This window comes from Pelmatolapia mariae, linkage group LG20 (assembly GCF_036321145.2).
Source record: "Pelmatolapia mariae isolate MD_Pm_ZW linkage group LG20, Pm_UMD_F_2, whole genome shotgun sequence".
Classification (NCBI taxonomy): domain Eukaryota; kingdom Metazoa; phylum Chordata; class Actinopteri; order Cichliformes; family Cichlidae; genus Pelmatolapia; species Pelmatolapia mariae.
The window spans coordinates 40,513,085-40,533,687 of record NC_086244.1 but is presented as its reverse complement, the minus strand read 5'-3'; the positions used below and the strand labels follow the sequence as shown (position 1 = coordinate 40,533,687).

The following is a 20,603-nucleotide window of genomic DNA, read 5'->3' as shown; positions in this document are numbered from 1 at the left end:
GAAATGAAGGAAAAATAAGTAGATTTGAGATTAGTTGACTTTGCCAGTCCATCCATTTTTATATCGATACAAATGACTCAGTAGCTTCACAGTGCTTTTACAAGAGTTTCTTTAGCTGTCTCTCTGCTTTTATCACTTCCCATCTATCACCCGGCTAAGCAAAGGTTGTTGTCACAGCTGTTAGTGGAAAGTTCATACTTGCAAAATATGTGCTGTCTGAAAATGAGAAAAGAGGAAGAGGAACTTCTTTTACTCTTCGGACTTTCTTTCTTATATTCTTCTAAGTTAGCCACGTAAGAGGATTTACGTGTTTTTTTTTAGCCAAGCAGTGACGGGCATGCCAGGAAACTTAGACTGAAGTTCTTTAAGCATTAGCAGCGCAGACCGTGTTTCGTTTCGCTCAAAGATGAGGAACAAAAGAGAATTCTGCAGATTTTAGTCTCTTCAGCTGGTCATACAGGAGGGTGTTTTGGCACTGTGAAAATGGGTTGGTAGGTGTTAGAAAATGTTAGAAAATGGGTGACTTTCTAAGCCTGACTGTCAGGCTGGACGGTTTTCCACCCAGTTGCTAATAGCTGCTATATACCCTGTGCTTAAATTAAAATTTCCACTCAGACCACAGCAAATATGAAGATTTTAGCTCCATGGTGACATGTGGAAAAGACTTATTCTGATAAAGAATGTCACATGTTTGTATTATTTGTATTTATTCTTTGTGCACAAATCTTTTTCATCATTTTAGACTTAATGCCCTGATGAAAATGAAACCTTTGTGGTTTACTGACCAAAATCAACTGCCACTTATATAATACTCTGCTAAACATTAAACTTCATATATAACAGCTGGTGAAAAGGGAAGTTGTAGAGCTTTACAGCCCACCGCTCTAAGAAGGAAACATGGCCTAAAAAACCTGAACTAGTTATGACCACAGGGACGTCAAAAACATAACACGGCAGAAAATGGTGGAGTTTGGGTGAGAAAGTTGCAAATACAAAAAACTGCTACAGCGTGTAGCTCTTTTGAACAGCACACCTTCTGTCAGAAAGGATGTTTGGTACCAGGTGCCACTTTAGCTTGCTTGACCCAATCTTAACATTAGCCAGTGTCCTATGACAGTTGGCATACTGCTGCATCCTCACTGTCAGTCAGGGCTTTTGTGTCATGCTTAGTTAAACCCCACTCTCTGGAAACTAATGGAATGAATTCGCTTTGACAGAAGTTTTACTGTGTCTGCTGGATGTTCACAATGCCTACGTTCCTTAGGGGCAGTTGCTGCCCCCAAGTGGACAAAAACTTTAATTTACAGCTGATAAAAACAAAACAAAACAAAACAAAAAACATTGGGATTTTGGCAGAAAATTTCAGTTTAATCAGCAGAAGCCCTTTACCAAATAGTCTTTGACGACTAGATCACATGACTACTTGGATGAAAACAGTTGCTTACTGCAGATAATAATAACCTGATGGTGTAGATTCTGTTACTGTAGCAATCTGGAGTTTTTGTTAGAATTTAGCAAGTAAAATATTCATTTTACGGCTCACAACTGCACTGAAAATACAGTTTTGATTTGCCATTCTTATCAGTTTAATATTTAGCCACAGCAGAGAGCTGTTCTAAGGAAATGAAGATCTATACCCACAATGTGCTTCCTACCACACAGAAAGCTGTCTGTGAAAGTAACAGAGAGTTTAGCAGCTAAAGAGTCAGATATTTCCCTTAGCAATATGTGGAGAACCAGAGCTAAATCAAAAACTATCCGGCTAGACTCAGAATCAGATTGGCTGATGATGGCTGCACTCTGTTTCTCCCCTCTGTAAATTACACCTGTACTGGCTTGTTGTGCTTTTCACTCTGAAATGGTTAATGAAGAGTTCTTGCAAAATTACCAAGTCAGTGTGACATCCTCTTTATCTAGGGCTCTTTTCCTCTGATCTCATTGTGATTTTGAGCTTCCTCTCCCGATGGTTGTCTGGGGGGGAACAAAAACAGAAAGCATTTCAGAGTGCTTTTTTTGTGTGAATGACAAATAATAGAATTAGAACTCAACAGAAAGTAGTAGTTCATGAGAAGGTAATAGGTTTTTAACTTAAAGAGAGGTCGGATCCTAAATCATCAAAAAAACAATCTGGATATGTTGGAAAAAATCTGTTTGTCAGACACAAGTGCAATTGAGACATGAATGTGAAACAACTGGTTGTATTTATGCCATACTCCAACAGGGCGAGAGACAAAGAAAGTAATCATTCTAACTGACATGGATTAAAAACTATCTACATTTCTTTCAGAAAAGTACTTTTTCTACGTTTTTTACAAAAAAAGTACGTTTTTTGTTTGAAACATAGGGTTAAGCTTAAGAGCTGGGGTTGGGGCTAACCCAGGTAACGACTAAAGCAGAAGTTGTACTCTCTGGAAAGTGATAAAATGGTAGCTTACTACCACAGTCTGTTGATCTTTTTGATTAAACAGGCTGCATAGTGCAGTAAACACTTGTTATTTCAGCCACTACTACCTTATTTGTCTGAGTATGGCTGCACAATTATAAATACCAACTCTTGGACCATCGCTTTGTACTAAGCTGACCAAAGTATAAAGTTTCCCACTCTATGCAATAGTAGTGTCTCCTTTTCTTTGTGACAGTTTTCATCACATCTCATCAAAACCCGCATAACATTTGTGGTTTGGCTTTATTCCTAATTTTTCAGGTGTGATGACGCATCGGCACACTCGGTAACTGGTTAACTTGCGCTTGAATCCAAATGCGTATAGTTTAACTCACATTAAATGGTGCCTCTAGGGAAACAGCCTTCCCTGCCTTTTTCACAGACACTGCGTCAGATTTGATTTAGATTTTAGAAAACTGAACTGGCAATTCAGTATTGACTTTTCAGAACTACAGAGCTAAAATACCAGAAAAAAAGAGACATAAATGCTCTGCAATCCCTTAGACAGCAGGAGATCTGTTTGCCCTACTCTGACCAAAGTGTACTCTAGTGAAACATCCCTGTTAGATCTCTGGAGAGCTATTTCTAAGAAACTTTTGAAAAAAAGAGAAAAGTATGGCGTAGTGATTAGTATGGAGCCTTATACTGAAGGTGATACAATTTACTATCCACATTGTCTTTTTGTTGTTGTTTGCTTATTTGTTGCTGTGTGTGTTTGTAAATAGGTTCAGCAAAATTAAGACATAAAGGTGACAGTTGTTGAGAAGTTTTTCCATCCATGCATCCATCCATGGCCAATTTAGAATAACTGATTAAACTTTTAATTGATGTATCAATTAAAACTTCCTCCCATAGTTCAAAGATGTGGACTATGGAAAACAACCCACACAGGTACTGAGAGAACATGCAAAATGTATGTATGTCTGTATGGTGTAAGGCAGCAGATACAAACTTATGCATAGGCTGACAGACACAAAACTGTAAAAATGACATATTTAGAAATGCAAAATGTAAACAATGACAAACAACAGCAACAATAATAAAAATTTTTAATTCTGTCAATTTATTTTATATAAATTGCCAAGCCAAAGATATGGTGTAAAAAAGGCCGAAAGAACTACATTGATGATGACCTAAACTTAAACCTATCATTTTAGTTCTTTTTGACTTTACTCTCCCATTTTTTCCTAATTATCAAATGTCTTTTCATTATCAAAAGTACTTTTTCTCTGAAATGTAGGGTTAGAATTGGGGCGAGGGGCACAGAAGTGGAAATGTAAAAGAAATCTGTTTAAAGCCCACACTCAAGACAGAGAGAACAAAACTGAAGAAAATAAACAGGTGATTACTGCTGTCTGTGTTGAAATCTCTGTCTGCGTCTGTCTCCACAGATGCCCTTTTCCTTTTGGAGCCCTGATTGCTTTCTTGTCCTGACCGGCTGGCTTCCTCGTCCTGCTCATCAGAGCTGGTTTCTGGCTCATCTGTTGCCGAAGATGTCTGTTAAAAAGAAGAGGATGCACAATTGTTCACAAAAGAAAGAAGTGTATATAAACTAAAGTCAGCTGTTTTTGGTTGTTGTTGTATTTTTTCCCAATAAAAATTGTAATACAAAATGAGTTAATGTGCTAACAAAACCTTCACTTTCTCTGTTTTGTTTGGGTGAATTACCTTGCCATTTGATGATAAGGAATCTTGCTTTTGTAGAGCTGGGTTCAGAGTCTCCAACACCACTACTGCTACAAAAACATAATAAAAACTATTCACTTATGCATTGTCAATTTTTAGTAACCTTGGTTTAAAAGCAATATTTGACTGAATTTCAGGAAAAATCACAGACACATCCCACTTTACCTGGCCGTAATGATAGAGTGAGGATAGGCACCTTCTTCCCCTTGCTTTCATCTGTCTTTCCATTCACCTCCTCTTTCTGATCCTGCTCTCTGACTACCTGCAGGTAGAACATCCCCACACCATGAATTTAATTTGCCCCCTCTTTACTTCAGCCTCTTCTAATTTTGTTGGAAGAAGTAGAAGACCTTAAATTACCTTGTGGTTAGGATCCTTGTCAGGTGCTTGCTCTTCTGTCGTTGCACACGATGATGAAGGAATGACAATAGGTGAAGATGATGATTCTGCTATGTCTGCAGAAAAATTTGTGTTTACTTCCAATTCAGGGCTCTTTTGAACTCTTGTTCCATCTTGTAAGGCTGAGGATGAATCACTTTTTGGCACTTGACTGGATGTGGACTTCCCCCGATCAGATAAGTCCAAAGGCCCATCATTTAACTCTTTTAACCCTTCTTCAGACACCCTCTCAACCTTGGGTAGCAGGTTTTCCTTTTTCTCTGTTTTCTCTGTGGGCTTTGTTTGACTCTCCACATATTCTGGCAGATTTGTCAGTCGGAAAACCACAGTTGGCTCTCTGGCAGGGGGCTGAACGCTGCTCTGCTTAGGAAACGGAGGACTAAAAACCTGCCTTCTGGGGCTGGCCTGTTGCCTCATTGGGTTCAAGCTGTGAAAATGTTGCGAGTGTAGATTGGGTGAAGTTTGCACTACTGGGTTGGTGCCGGCAGTAATCCAATCAGATGATTCAGATAGAGACCAGCGAAGAGAAGCAGAGTTGCTGTTGATTGCTTGAGGATGTCGGGCGACAGGAGCATGGACAACATGTCTGCTGGGTCGCACATCTCCAGCAGCTGGGACAGAAGATCTCCTAAACAGAGAATTAGTAGGCATGGAGGAACACTGGTCGAGTCCTTCAACATTTTGACTTCTAAGGTATGAGAAAGAAAGGCAAGTCTGTAGGAAAATCTTTTGGCAGTTAGGGTTTAATTGGTAATGTGATGCAGTACTTATTTTTCTTCAGTAATGATCAGAGCAGAAGCTGCCTCTTGCCTTGTTATAGCTGTAATTTCTGTAAAAATGGATGAATGGATGGTTGGATGAGGACAGTGGTTCCTAAATGGTTTGGTGTATGAGGCTATGAGGCCGTAACATGTTGCAACAGGTGCACATCATGAATAAAATAACTAATGTGTTAAGGAGCTCCTGTAAAATGAAACCCAACTTCATTTTCACAGTTCTCAGATGGTAAGAATTAAGTTTGTGTGGCACATCAATAGCCCCGACTGGGAGCACAAGTATACTGTCCTAAGCCCAAATGTGTTATCTGAGGGAAGATGTTTGCTCAGGCTATCACTAGGCCAGGAAAACTAAAGAGGCCCAAATCTTGGACAACTAAAGTCCTGAATCTTAAGCAGAAGTGGAAAGATTATTTGTTGGATTGGTTGAAAGTGTCAGATAAGGCAGTTGTGGGAGGTTGGGAGGGGGGAGGTTCTATTGCAAAGTAGAATAAACCTTATACAACAGCAGTGAGACTGATGTTGGCATAATGACTCATTACAAGAACAAAATTGTAGTGGAGTGAATGAGGGAATGTCTGAAAGCTGATGTAGTTGTTCATTTTTGGCAAGTAAAGCATGCAAACTGTAAGTTTTGTGTTCTCCTTAACCTTTATGGATCAATACTGGTGCAGAAATATGGGAAAGTGTAATATTCAGACTCTATATGTAGAAAAAAGTACTGACTTTGGAGCACATAATCACTAATTTGATTAATCTGCTGTTACTCACAGTACATATCCTCATACAGTGGCAGATTAGCCCATTTCGTGATTTCCTATGTCTTACCTCTTCTCCCCAGCACGAGTCACAAAGTGTTCTTTCTTCCATGATGGCAATGTGAGGGCTGACAATGGAAGAGCATCCTGTTTGAGCAGAGAGGGGCATGCAGCAAAAGAAGTCACCATATTACATTAACCAATGTTTTGTCAGTTCAGAGAACAATTTGAATTATCCTCAAACATTTTTGGTTTATCTAATTTGTAAATGCAAAATCTGTAGCTAGTTAGCTTAGCATAAAGGAAAAAAAAGAAAGAAAATAAACTAAGCTAGCTAGGTAGCTGTCTTTATACCCATCACTGAATAAATAGAATAAGACAAAATATGTTAATATTTGAGGTTTAGGAGAGCTAGGATTTCACTATTTTCAGTCTTTAGCTTATTGTGTGCACTACCTAAAGCAACATTTTGGCTCGATTTTCATGATAATGCTTTACAGAGGAGACCAGAAAATATAATGTAATCAGTCTGATTCATAGTATTTCATGTGCTAAGCTTGTACAAGTTGCAGGTAAAAGGCAATGTGAACTTCCAGAAAGAAAGGGAACAATCATAAATCTATGATATGAGACTCAATGACAGAGTGTTGTAAAGAAGCAGTGTACAGATGTATAGGCAGCTTCTTATTTAAAGTGTCATTGTTAGTGTGAAAATGGACTAATGGACTTTTCTGTATTTGCTTTTTCATTACTGAGCTGCGTCACCAAGTACAACCTTATATTATCATAATAACCAGCCTATTGCCAAAATGTCCTTTGGAACCTGTAACTAAAATGTTAGCTAAGCTTAAGAAAAACTCCACATAGATGGGTTAGGTACAACACAGTCTTACAAGTCCCTTCATACAGTATAATGATGGTGATATGAAAGCAACACTTTTTTGACACGTGGCTCTATCGACATCTGTAACTCAAGTGATTTGAAAATCCACTGAAAACAGACTAATACTGACGGATAAAAAGAAACATAGCTGATCTTTCCCCTCACTCAGTCACAGCAGATGGCTGCCCAAGTGTCTGCTGAATGTCTCTTTTCATTAAAAGGGGGTTCTTCCTCCCCACTACTGCCAAGTGCTCTTTAGTATTGTAGGGGTTTTAATTTGTAATATAAAAGCCTTGAGAAAAATGTTGCTGTTAACTGGTGCAGAGAAAAAAAAAAACTAATTACCAATATAAATATAAATAATGACAAATTGAAGCATTCATCTTAATGAAAAAATAATTAAGATGAACAATACATCTTCTTGTAGGGTTTTATACGTTCAGTGAGAGACTGAGATTACCGAAAAGCACCACTGAACGACACAGGAAATCATTCCTGCCTGTGGCCATCTCCCTGTACAACATATCCACTTAACACACTGTTTATGGCAACAGCTACACCCTTTTTTTCACATGTTCTTCCTTTTTCAGCTATTTATTAATAAGTGACCTTTATGTATATATATGCCTGTATATATTGTGCTATTCTTAGTTAGTGTATTGTCTGTCTTTGTTAATGGTTGTTTATAATGGAGCACTGTAATGAAAATGAATTTCCCCTAGGGATCAATAAAGTATTGTGATTCTGATTCTGATTATAACCCATTCATGGTTGGTCAATGGTAAGATGAGGGATGTTTGGCAGTTCTACATCTTGTATTTATCTATCATGTATGCATAGAATCATAGATACAATAATAACACTTGAAAGCTTTTTAAGACGTCTTAGAGCTAATGTTCCATCACTGGTTACTGGGTAAGTTGTTGTCACTAACAGTGTAATCGTACAAAAAACAACTTAAACATGTGTGTCTTGATTGTAGCAGAAATACATTTTGCTTCTTTTGAGCTCAAATATTATTAAATTCCGTAGAAAAACACAACAAGTTTTAGGTTGTGCCACACGCTTCTCTCATGTAATTCAAATGGCATCACTGTCCCTTAAGATGATGGAAAATAAGCATACATATTTTTCTGGTGATAATTGTTTCCCATTTGTTCTCTTCACTTTAATATTATTTTAGATCTTATATCTTATTCTTTCATACCTATCTGCAAATTTGGATTATTTACACTTGGTGCTACAAGTTGTGATCTGAATCGTTTTGCTTAATAGAATAGTGCAACTAGCAATTAATTGAATACTGAAATTGATTATTATTCAAAACGAATGTATGATAAAAAAATGAAAAAACAAACTTACAAACTGGCTTCGGTTGATGCCTCTTAACTGTCTGCCTTCGGTTTCTGTTTGATCAAAGCCAGAAACTGCATGAATTTATTAAGTAAGATGACAGAATATAATCACCACTATTGTTCATTTTTACCTTCAGTTTTCAGTTCAACATCAGGCTTTACTGAAATGTTGCCATCTGCTGGCTTGTTGCTTGCCCTGCTGGTTGTTGTATTGACAAGGGACAGGATTCCAGATGAGGGTGAAAGGGCAGGGGAAGAGTTGGGCTTGACCTCTGTGCTGGTGCTACTATTGGAAGAGTGGTCACTGTGACCTTTGCTACACAAACACACACACAGGCACAGAATGACGACGGTTTTAAATTTTGTCATGCATCAAAAAATACAAATATGCCTTAAACAATGTTCCTCATAAACAGAAAATACTAATATAAGATGTATCAGCATTATTTTTAAATTAAAGATTAGAACAACTATACCGTTAAATAGCATCTACTCACTCAAGTGCTGCTTTTAAGTTTTTGTTTTCATCTTTAAGTTTCTTGTTCTCTTTTTTCAGGTTGTTCATCTCTCCAGCTGCAACACAAGCAAATGACATGATCAGAGTACACATCAATAGAATTGTCCTTAAAAGGCATTTTTAGAAGAAAATAAACTGGGGAAACATTAATGGTGTCAAAGGTTAAAGAACAGACAGGAAATTCACTGTAAAGGAGTTCTGTAGAGATGCAAGATGGATAGATGGATTATTGAGTAAGAAGGCAGAATACCAAGTAGAGAGATGTGCTGGAGACTCTGAATCTGGGAGGCTTCAAATTCCTGTTGTCTTCTCTTGGCTACCTCTTGAGTGACCGTACATCTGTCACACAGCCCAGCCCTAAGCCTGCGCAGGCAGCAAGAAGTCACTTAGTAGCACACCTAATAACTAGTAGCTCACATTATGCAACAATTGAAATGAGTTTTTTTTTCTTTGACAAAACTAAAAACAGCTGTAATTAGTCATTAGTTGGGTTAGTTGGTTTTTGAATTGCCAGTTAACATAACCTCAAGCATGTCTTTGGATTAAGGAAGTAAGCCAGTAGAAGGCACCCCTGTAGAGTGTTGGTTAGGACTGCAGCTTCATAGCAAAATGGTCATGAGTCTAAATCCAGCATGTTGCCTTTCTGTATTAATCAGTCTGTATTAATCAATTTACACAAAACTAGAGAGAACAATTTTATATAACTTACAGGTAATTAGTAAGTACCTGTTGAATTTTGATGCTAATTTTATGTTATATGTGATCTCTTTCCAATAAAAAGAAATGACCATAAACATTAGATCACTTTTTTGTTAGTGAGCAAACCACTTTATTTCTAGTGGTTTATACAAGAAAAGACAAATGCAATGTAACATTGGTACCTGTTTTCCAGAACCTTAATGTTTTCGGTGAGTAATCTGTGTTGTTCTTTCATCTGTTGGTTTCTGGTAAAAAGTTCTTCCATTCTTTTTGTGTCACTATTGACGCAAAAGAACACAAGGTGGTTAGGCTTCAATACTAAAAAAATGTGTTTCAGAAAGATTGTATTTCCTCATAGTTTAAATATTATCACAAGCTTGTATTTCCGTACCAGCCTACATAATGTTCCTCTTTCCAAGAGAAAGGTAGTTATGTTATAAATGTAAGTCGTATATGCATTATATAGGTTATTATGGAAATATGTTTCCAAACCAACTTCCTTCCAAGCCAAAGACTAGAAAATATGATGAAGCATATCTTGCCTTTGGCTTCACCTGCACAAGTGCCAAGGTAGGGATCCCCGGCAGAATTGGTTTCCCCTGCCTCAGGAGCACGCGCTGGGCTGTCCAAATCATGGACAAACAGTATCCCACAGTTGTTTATGTTTCTGAACCCAGTTTTTCACAGAGAGGCTTTTTTTGGGAAAATGTATTGATAGCAATCTTGAATATTATTACACAGGAAAAAAAACAACTACACATAAACTAATTACACCATGATGCCTCTCTCTTTCTAAATGGAGGGACAGTAACTGCGTGTGTATATGTAAACGTGTAAAAACTGCAGATAGTAGAATTAACAGTAACAGTATTTTGTCTCTATATGCCATTCTAGAAATTCATCTCATGTAAACAATAATGTGGAGCACAGCTGATGTGAAAAAAGCACACACCTTTGACGTTGCGTGACGAACTCCATATTCATTGTCCCCACGTAAACGCAAAAAAAGAATTTTTTAAAATCTCCAACCTGGCAGGAGTTTAAAAAAAATCTCAGTTTTCGGTGATTCGAAACGCTGGTTATGTGTGTTACGTGCGTTTTCAAAAATACCCATGTAGGTGTGGACATAGCGTAAAAGAGTTAATAGTTTATTTTATTGCTATCTGTAATTTATTGCAGTTTATATATGGGTGTGTGTGGTTGGAGAATGTGTGTGTGTGTGTGTGTGTGTGTGTGGGGGGGGGGGGGGGGGGGGAACCCACTGGGCTAATTGATCAATAATGATGCTCACAATTAAAACTAAGCAGCTGTCTTTTTAAATACTGCAGTCATATCAATACAATTTGCTGTTTCATTACATGAAGGAACCTTTCAAATACAAGCGCGCTCATGCTCACAGGTGAACACACGGGTGCTCACAGACACAAACTACACCCTTTTTGGCTCCTACCTCAAAGCACACTGTGCGCTGTCGATCTTACGTGCTGCACAATAATATTCAATATTTAGTATTTACTGTTATATTCACATAGATCATCGCGATGATGTTGTTTATTATATTGCTCTGGTTTTTTTTTGCTTGTTTTCTCTTTTTTCTTTCTCAACAGGTGATCCAGGTGATTGATAAATGTATTTTTTGTCTGTTTGTTTTGTTGGTTTTTGTTTTTTGCCCTTTATCACCGTTTCTCTTCCCTGCTGTTTTTCTTTCCCTCTTTCTTTCCCCCAGTCATGTCTGTCCCGTGTGCAGCAAGTGAAAATAAAATAAAATAAACAATAAAAGCAAAGGTGAATCAAGTAGACCAATACGGCAAGGCCGGGATGGTCCATTTGGTAAAGTAAATCCGTTGAGCATCTTTCTTTGCCTTTAGACAATAATTCTGATGGCAAAAGAACCAAACGGGACAGGTGAAAAAAAATAAAAAAATAAAAAAATAAAGTGGAAAGTGTTAGGCAGGGCCTTGAGTTTTTCATGATTCAGAATTTTTTTTTGTGATGCTGCATATTTAGCAATGTATTTCTTAATTTTTGCAAGAAAATAACAAAAATACTTCACAGAAAAGTGCATAAAGTACAGTCACATACATAGTGACAGAAATTATTTTGCACATCCTGAAATAAAATGATTGCTGCACCTATCTAGAATACTGAAGGAAATCCATCTTATACAGTATCATGTTATGATTTTCAATGACTTAAACATCAGTATGCATTGAAAGAACATTGGAAGAAGAAATAGAGGTAAACTATGATGACTTAACTTCAAATGAGAATAAGGAGCAGAATGGAGCATAGTAATAAACTATTTCAATACCGGTCATATTAGTGAAAGATCAGGAGATGTTTACCAAGCTAGCAGGATTGTTCAGGTTCACCACATGAAAAATCTAATTCAATAAAATTAGTGCTCTAATGTTGCATATGTTAGTTATGGTAGGGTTATACCCCCAAGCAGTCAGTGTATTGATGCCAGTGTTATGTTTTTGTTATCTATAACATTTTGCAGTGTGGACCTTTCTACTTATGTTTTAGCTAACTAGTACCCTCAGCAGCTTACCAGCCACATGGAAACATTTCTTGTTTTCTTTAAATTTAACGTCTGTGTGTTTTAATGTAAAGAAACTGCAGAAACATAATTGTTCCTTGTTAATATTTGTCGTCATGTAATAACGTAGTTTAATATAGTGTTGTTTTGTGTTGCGCCATGTGTTGATAGAGTACTGATTTAACATTAATAGTGTGCTGTATTTTCACTGACTGGCTCAAAAAATATATTTGAGTTCTATTAAATATTCCACATGTGCACTGCATCCAACATGATCATTATTTGAAAGCCATTGTTGGAAGAAATACAGTTTTGTCAACTGTGCTAATTGTGAGCTAAAATCCACAAATATGAATGATTTCTGTTTCCTTTTATTAAACGAGTCATTGTCTTTACTTTTGTTTAATGTTACTATTTACAGCTTCAGAAATGTAATGTTGAACATTACAAAAATGTTGTATAATTTTTTTTTAATGTTGATGTGAATTTATATTTACAAACTCTTTTTATTAAGTAACCTAATGTAGATATAAGAAAATAAGAAATCCATGTGAGGCAATTCCTCCAACGCCTACTGGAAAGTAGGCTATATGTGAAGGGGGAGAAGTGTGAATTTCATGTGGACTTGGTGGCCTTTCTGGGGTATATTATTGAGCAGGGGAACGTGAATCCTGACCCAGTAAAGAAAGAGGCTGTGCTTGAATGGCCCGAATCCACTAACTGCCGACAGCTCCAACGTTTTTTCTCTGGTTTGCCAATTTTTTATCGCTGGTTTATAAGGGACTCTAGCAAAATCGCTCTACTAGATTAACTTCTCCCAAAGTTTCCTTTCAGTGGGTTCAGCCTGTTTGAAAAGCCTTCTCCCATCTCAAGGAGTGGTTTACCATGGCTCCCATTGTACGACAGCCAGATCTCAGTCCTCAAGTCATGAACTAGGTGGATGCATCAGACTGTTACAATGGAGAAATGGTAAGCTCCACCCATGTGATTTTTACTCTCATCGTCTCTCCCCAGCAAGCAATTATGAAATCAGAGATGGGGAGTTTCTTGCCATTAAGCTCGCCCTGGAGGAATGGAAACATTGGCTTGAAGGCACTGCACAGCCATTTAGCGTTTGAAATAACCACAAGAACATGGAGTACCAAAAGGTTTAACTCTCGACAGGCCAGGTGGGCACTGTTCTTTACCCGCTTTAATTTTTCTATCACTTACAGATCTGGCTCGTGGAACGTGAAACTGGATGCCTCCGCAGGATCTGATCCCTGATCCTGAAGCCGCCTCTTGCTCGGTTGGAGCAGTAACTTGGGAGATCGAGTCAATTATGTGGGAGGCACAAGAAACTAACCCCGACCCTGGGTCTGGCCCACACAGCACGTTTTACCTGCCACCCTGGGGTCCAGCGCTACTTCTGGTAGCCCACACTGGCAAAGGACACCAGGGAATATGTGACTGCCTGCACCGCCTGTGCTCAAAACAAACTCTCCAAGCAGTCTCCGTCCGGATTACTTCAGCCTCTTCCCAAGCCTGGCCGACCGTGGTCCCACATCTCTCTCGATTTCATCACTGGGCTGCCACCCTCCGCAGGTAACACCACTATTCTGACAATAATCGACTGGTTTTCCAAAGCTGCCCACTTTGTCGCCCTCCCAAAGCTCTGCACAGCCATAGAAATGGCTCAGCTGCTCACCACACACATGTTCAGCTCCATGGCATTCCAGAGGTCATCGTCTCAGACCGACGACCCCAATTTAACTCTCGGGTATGGAGGGAGTTCTGCTCCACCCTGGGCGCAAAGGTCAGTCTATCTTCTGGTTGTCACCCCCAGAGCAGACAGAGTGGACCGATCAAGAACTGGAGGCTGCTCTATCGTCGTTTCTCAAAACCAAGCTGCCTAGAGTGAACAACTGGCGTGGATCTTGTATGAACACAATAGCCTCCCATCTGCCACGGGGATGTCGCCCTTTGAAGCATTCCTGGGGTTCCAACCTCCCCCTGTTCTCGGAAATAGGAGCACAGGGTCACCTCTGTGCAGCATAACCTCCGCCGGTGCCGCTGCACGTGGCGAGCCACTTGGGCCGCCCTGCTCTGGACTAAAGAGCAAAACAAAGCTCTCCCTGACAGCCGCCAAACCCCCCGCTCCGGAATATGCAGTCGGCCAGAAGGTATGGCTATCCAAACGCTATGTACCTGTACAAGCAGAGTCAACAAAACTCACACCGAGTTTCATCGGACCATTCGAGATTGGTGCCATAACCAACCTGGTTTGATGCCGATTGTGGATGGCCAGCCAGCGTACTCTATCACTCGTATCATGGACTCCAGACGCCGGAGGAGGGGTTTTCAGTACCGATTAGGAGGGCTAGAGGAACATTCCTGGGTGTCTCGGTCAGCTATCCTGGATAAGGATATGCTCCGGGAGTTTCATCGCCAGCACCCAGGTACGCCTGGTGGGTCACTGGTGGGAGCCTGGAGGTTCCCGTTGAGGGGGGGTACTGTCATGGTCCCTGTGTCTACCCGGCTGGCCCCGCAAGGTTACATGTGTTTTTGTTTTGATTTTTCTCTCGCTCTATCTCTCTATCCCTCTCTTATCTGCACCACTCTGCCTGGGTGGAGCTCACTCTGGGCTCCTGCCTTTGGCCCACACACCTGCAACAAATCACTCACCTGTGGCTCATCATCATGTTTCCCAGTCACTACTTAAGGCAGTGGTACAGAGTCTCCTGTCGCTGAACTACTGTTTAACATGTCAGTGTAATCCCCGGCTTTGTAGAATCTCTGAGTTTCGCAGTTTCTTCTTGGTAATGATTTATCCCGTCTCTTATACAAAGATTCCCTGGAGCCGGCCTGTAACCCCTGTTTCCCTGGATGCTTGAACGTGAGTGTGACAGTCTGGCAAAACGTGTCAGTACAGAGTGGAGAGGATCTCAGGAGCACAGTGAGTGGGCAGAAAGCAGAGTGAGAGGAATGAAGCGAGTGGAACACCTTTTTCCCTGTCTACCCACGGACCCCTGGAACTATTCCCCCCACCTTGTATATATTGCACGTGGTGTTGAAAAATAAAGAACTCAGTCTGTGCCTGAGTCTGACCTGCCAGCCTTAACAAAAATGTATGTATGAACATTATATATTTATTAGGAGTGCAAAAATACTCGTATCGATATTGAACCGTTCGATACAGTGCTTTCGGTTTGGTACGCATATGTATCGAACAATACAAAATTTTTAATTTATTTTATCAACTTTTCTTCTGACGATGCTGTCTGTGTTGAGCGCTCAGTGGATCTGCATTCGACTACTCCGCCTAGGCTGCACTGTCGAGTGCAGATCCACTGAGCGCAGCGCAAGCTAGCAAGACAGAAGCTAAACTCGTTGCAACATGGCAACTGCCTCAACGCTACCTAAAATTGAACCTCCCCCACCCTCATTCAGATCTGGCGTTTGGAACTATCTTGGTTTTCATGTGAAGCATGACCCTGCTCAATTGGTGGGAACTAGTGCGTTAGCGCAGTTAGCTTGTTAACGTGTTGACGCCGTCCAGCCCCACACACGGGGCGATCCGCGGTAACTCGTTAATGGAGATTTGCCGCGTTATGACGTTAATGTCATTTTAACGAGATTAACGCTGACAGCACTAGTGGGAACACAACGAATATGACTGCACATTTACTCCGACATCATCCTAGTGCAAAGACAAGTGGAAGCAGACAAAAACAACAAGCACGCATGCTACAAACTTTACCCGAGTCATTTAGACAGCCGTTAGCACATGATTCTCCTTATGGGGACCTGATATGTTTAATATGCTGCTGAGAATATAGCCCAGAAGAAGCGTATAGTATAGCTTTTATTTTGGAAAGAGCCATTTCTCTGTAATAAACTCTCTTTTCCAAAGATGAGTGATTTCTCGATCAGATAGATTTATTTATTTTTATTATTTTGTTGTTTCAGCAACATTAAATTTAAAAACTGTACTTTTGAGTTAAAATATATATTTATAATTTTAATAAATGACAAATTAAAAAAGCATGAACATTTTTTTGTATCGAAAAAATATCGAACCGTGACACCAAAGTATCGAACCAAACCGAACCGTGAATTTTGTGTAACGTTGCACCCCTAATATTTATATATTAAAATGTCTCAAGACAAGAGACATAGAGCTTTTTAAGGGGGAAAAAAGAATAAAAGACACATTTTTGAATATATCACCACATAATCAGCCATACTTTTGAAAAATCACAAAAATAAACAAATACACTGCATAAACAAATACATATACCAATATTTTGTTTTTTAAAAGCTAATTTCACTAAATTATCAAAAAGTTCTCTTTACTTACTTTTCCACAGAAATTAAGCAAATATTTTGTGAGTCATTATCTCACAGAATAACTTGTTGCAACATGAGCTTCCTTCCAGGTTAGTGAAACATGATGTTTGCGGGGGGCATAGGACCAGCATGCCTACCTGTCTGATCACCTACCTGTCTAGTCAACAAAGACTTGAGGCCTATTCTGGATGAACTTTTTTATACATCTTTTCAGCACTGTCTAAATGTGATTGCCCATATCATAATGACTCACCAGCCTTTCTTGTTGGACAGCTCTTGAACTTTCACCTGCCATCCTTGAAGAAAAAAATATAAAAGACCTTTTAAGGAGCACATGTGTTGGAATTATCTTATGGAACTCTTGGATACTCATTGCAATCATTTAAAATTTTTTAATTCCACTTACCTTCTATTTCTCGCTCGTGGACCTCCTTCAGTTTGTGGAGGAGGTCATTGAAACACTCCATTTCTACAGCAGTCACCTTTGCACAACAGAACATGCAAGATTTTAGTTAGTTAGAGTTGTTAATTTTAGCTAGTTTTGATGAATAACATAACACATTCTAAATCCAATGTTTTAACTAAAACTTGGGAAAACAGTAAAAAAAGTCAGTTGAAGTGCACAGGCGTTATAGCCGGAGGACTTTCTGTGCATGTGAGAACTGAGCATAGGACGCTTTGTTGTTATTCACATGTGGGAGCAAATTCTTACTTATTTCAGGTCTGATTAAAACTAGTTCAACCGGTCCTGCGAGGTGTGGGATTTAGTTCTGCAGTATGTGTTTCTAGTATATGAAAAACAGCCTTGACACTTTTGAGTGCTCATGTACTTGCAATAACTTACAGCTTTACCACTGTAAATACTTTGTAAACAACAAGTGATACTAATAAATATTGCTTTTTTGAGGAACTTAATTCTTCATCATTAGGTTTTTGTAGACATTATATCATTTCGCCTTGGTTCAGTTCTGGTTCCTGAAATGCACCAAACTAAAGAAGTATGACCTCAATGACAGAGAGACTACACAAAAATATATTCCATGATTGGAAAAGAGCAGGGAAGCTCATAAACCTACATGGCTATGCTAATGAATACGCTGAATTTGTCTGTTGAGTTTACTGAGTAATCAAAGACCTATTATTAATGTAATTCAAATACTTATGCCTCCATTTTTATGTATACTTAACTACTCACACTATAGTGTGACACTAGTGCGACATACTTTGACATAGTGTGACACTACTCACACTATAACAGTTTTGGGGTGGTGTATTTGACCCTTCTTTAATCAGAGCCATACCCCTTTTCTTTTATCATGACTATTGTGAAGGCACATGGTAATATATACACTTGACCTTTGAGGGTTTATCTGTAGTAAGTGTATGCTGTCAGTCCACTGTTTACCTCAGCTGTCAGTATGTGTCCACATCTATTTAGTCTTCAGGAAGCTGTAAAACTTTGTGAAAGGAGTCATTGAAGCTCACTTCTGTTCAGTGACAGTGATACTGATATTTGTTGTTTAGGACTTTCTCTTGGTAAGCACTGCTTTTCCACTGTTAGCTGCTGGTATCCAGTGTTAGTGGTGCTTTCTATGAGTTGATCAAACATAGGTGGGCTTGGACACTTAACGAATAAACTCGCATATGAAGCCATTCAGCGTGAGCTTTCCCTCTGATATACTCGTTTCTAGTACTGTCCATCCTGGTTACTACCACATGAAAACCTTAAAAAACCTTCAAGTCTGCTGCATCCAGCTCTGCTTCCTATTTTTCTTTTGTCAGTGCCAGCGTCTCTGAACCACACATCAGAGCAGGACTCAGCAGTGTCTTATAAACGTTCCCTTTCACTCTTACTGCTGCGCTTCTATCGCAAATCAACACCTCTCCAGACTCTGCTCTCACCACAGATCACAATGTCATCTGCAAATATCATAGACCCCAGAAAACTCTTTCTGCCATATTGCTGCTCACTGATTGTCACCAATTTTCCTAACCTAGCTTCAACAACTCTGCCCCATGGCTTCATGGTATGGTTTATCAATATTTAAAATTTCATGTACATTGTTAACTTCACATTTTTTTTATTGTACTAAGTAGTGCAAACTAATTTTAGCATTAGTAGCATTAGCTAACCATGCTAGACTTCTCTGGAGTAGCTGTAGATTAACTTTTGTGTGAAGAATTTCGTAGTTTATAAAACTACCAAGTAATTTCCCCAACACATGAACTCAGAGATTTCTTACCTTATACATTCACCTTATATTATGAACAGTATGTGAATTATTAGATGTTAGCACTGGTTATCTGTGGTTATATTTTTGTGATAGGTTACAAAAGTTAGCTTAGCTAGATATTTAGCTTTTTATGAAACATCATAGGGAGGTCATTGTAAAAGGTTGTAAGGAATTAATCTGAAAAAAAAAAAAAAAAAACTGACCAAGAAAAGTTACTCGGGTGGTGGGTCATAGCCTCTGTGTTTGAAGAGCATTTTTTTAATGGCCAGCAAGAATCGATGTCTTTAGTACAAAAACAGATGTCGATTATGTATTAAATTAGATTGTGATCTCAGTTACCTATTTTATGTCTTCTTTAATATAACGTAGTATTGATTTTTGTACATGATGATCCTATTAAGAGTATGAAACATAATAAAGCAGTTTGTGTATGCTTTAGTGCGTGGCTATGGTGGCTGTAGCTCGGGAGCAGGTCATCTACTGATCGAAATGTTAGTGGTTCAATTCCTGGCTCCCCCAGTCTGCATGCCAAGTGTCCTTGGGGAAGATACTAACCCCAAGTTGCTCTCTGATGCATTAGTCGGAGTATGAACGTTGTTTTTTGTGTGGCTATTTCCCTCATTTCCTTGCTTAAAAATGTCGGTCTTGATTTTTGTGAAGGAATCGCTCTCATGGCTCATTGAGTGATGTCACTGCCAATTGGTGGCATGCAGTCTGTGGATGTGACTTTTTCGGATGGTCTCAGACTATTTGGAGCTGAATAGGTACTCAAAAAGTACCTTGTACCAGGTACCACCACTTTAAAAACCGAGTCGAGCTGAGCCAAGTAGGTGGAAATGGGCTTAACTTCTTAAAATCAGACTATTACAAAACAAGATTAATGAGATGAGATTTGTTGGGTTAAAGTCAAGTTTTCTGTATCATCAAAGCTGGTTCCTTTTTTACCTGGCTAAATCAGCCTGGTTTCTAATGCTGAACGCATGAACTGGTCAAAAGCTGGTTATGTTCTGAGTTTCAGTTTAAAATTGTCTGGAACTGCCATGTTTTAATTAATTCTTTTTTTGTGCAGCATGTCTGAAGTTTGATTTAGTTATAGATTCCCTGCTGTAGGAGAACTTTTTAAAAATGCAACTTGATAAGCCGTATCTGATAAAAATGAGGTAAATGAAGCTCAGCTGTAATGTTACAGCTGCATACAGGAATTTGCATGCAGTCTGTTGGTGATGCAGAAAATATATAAATGATTTTAAAGTTGCAGAGGTCTTATGTACAACAACCACACTGGAAATAAATATGCAGCGTTAAAAAGTTTACAGTTTTTTATTGCTCTGTGCTCTAAATTCCAAGATTAACACATCGCTGCAACATTACTTTCTTATTTGTCAAAGTGTTGCAATTAACTATTATGTTTCTTCTTTTTATCATCATTTAATTACCATCTGATTGGCGTAGGCAGCACTTATAGGGATCATGTTGTGCAGAAACTCTTTTTGATGTGACAGTGCCTGAAGCAAAAAGCTGAACAGTGAAACCGACAACTATGACTGCAATACCCGTTACCTCTGACTAGAGTTTTAGGTTTTGTCAAGTCATGTTATGAAAGTCAGATAAGAAAGCCTGACTATGTAAATTTACTTTGTAGTATATCCCTCAGGTCACCACTAACCTGTCTATCATAGGGTTAGGATTAGGTAAATGTACACATCTTTTTATACAATATTTGCTCCTTTGACCACATAAATGGAATGAAAGCTATTAACTGACAAAATGAGATGCTCATCTTTTGGCTGAAACAAAAGTCAGACTTAAACTTGAAAGGACAGAAGAGATAGCCACCTAGACAAGTACAGTTTCCTGATATTTTTGATGGAATTCAAAGCTTTTCACTACAGACATGCTGCAAACTAAGTTTAAAAACAAATTTCCTTTTGCCATCAATCTGCATATCCCAACATTTTCATATAATCTTTTTATTTCCAGTA

At 38.8% G+C, this 20,603-nt stretch overlaps 1 protein-coding gene across 1 annotated transcript; it reads right to left on the bottom strand.

The window, feature by feature from the left end:
- Positions 1-1,909: 1,909 nt before the first annotated feature.
- Positions 1,910-20,093, bottom strand: rbbp8l (retinoblastoma binding protein 8-like). Its single transcript, XM_063465071.1, is given in 13 exon segments — positions 1,910-1,971; positions 3,793-3,940; positions 4,112-4,176; positions 4,295-4,391; positions 4,490-5,216; positions 6,133-6,190; positions 8,432-8,611; positions 8,769-8,873; positions 9,068-9,180; positions 9,699-9,794; positions 16,641-16,683; positions 16,794-16,869; positions 20,058-20,093. Coding segments are annotated over 13 exon segments (1,806 nt in total).
- Between the last annotated feature and the right edge of the window lie 510 nt (positions 20,094-20,603).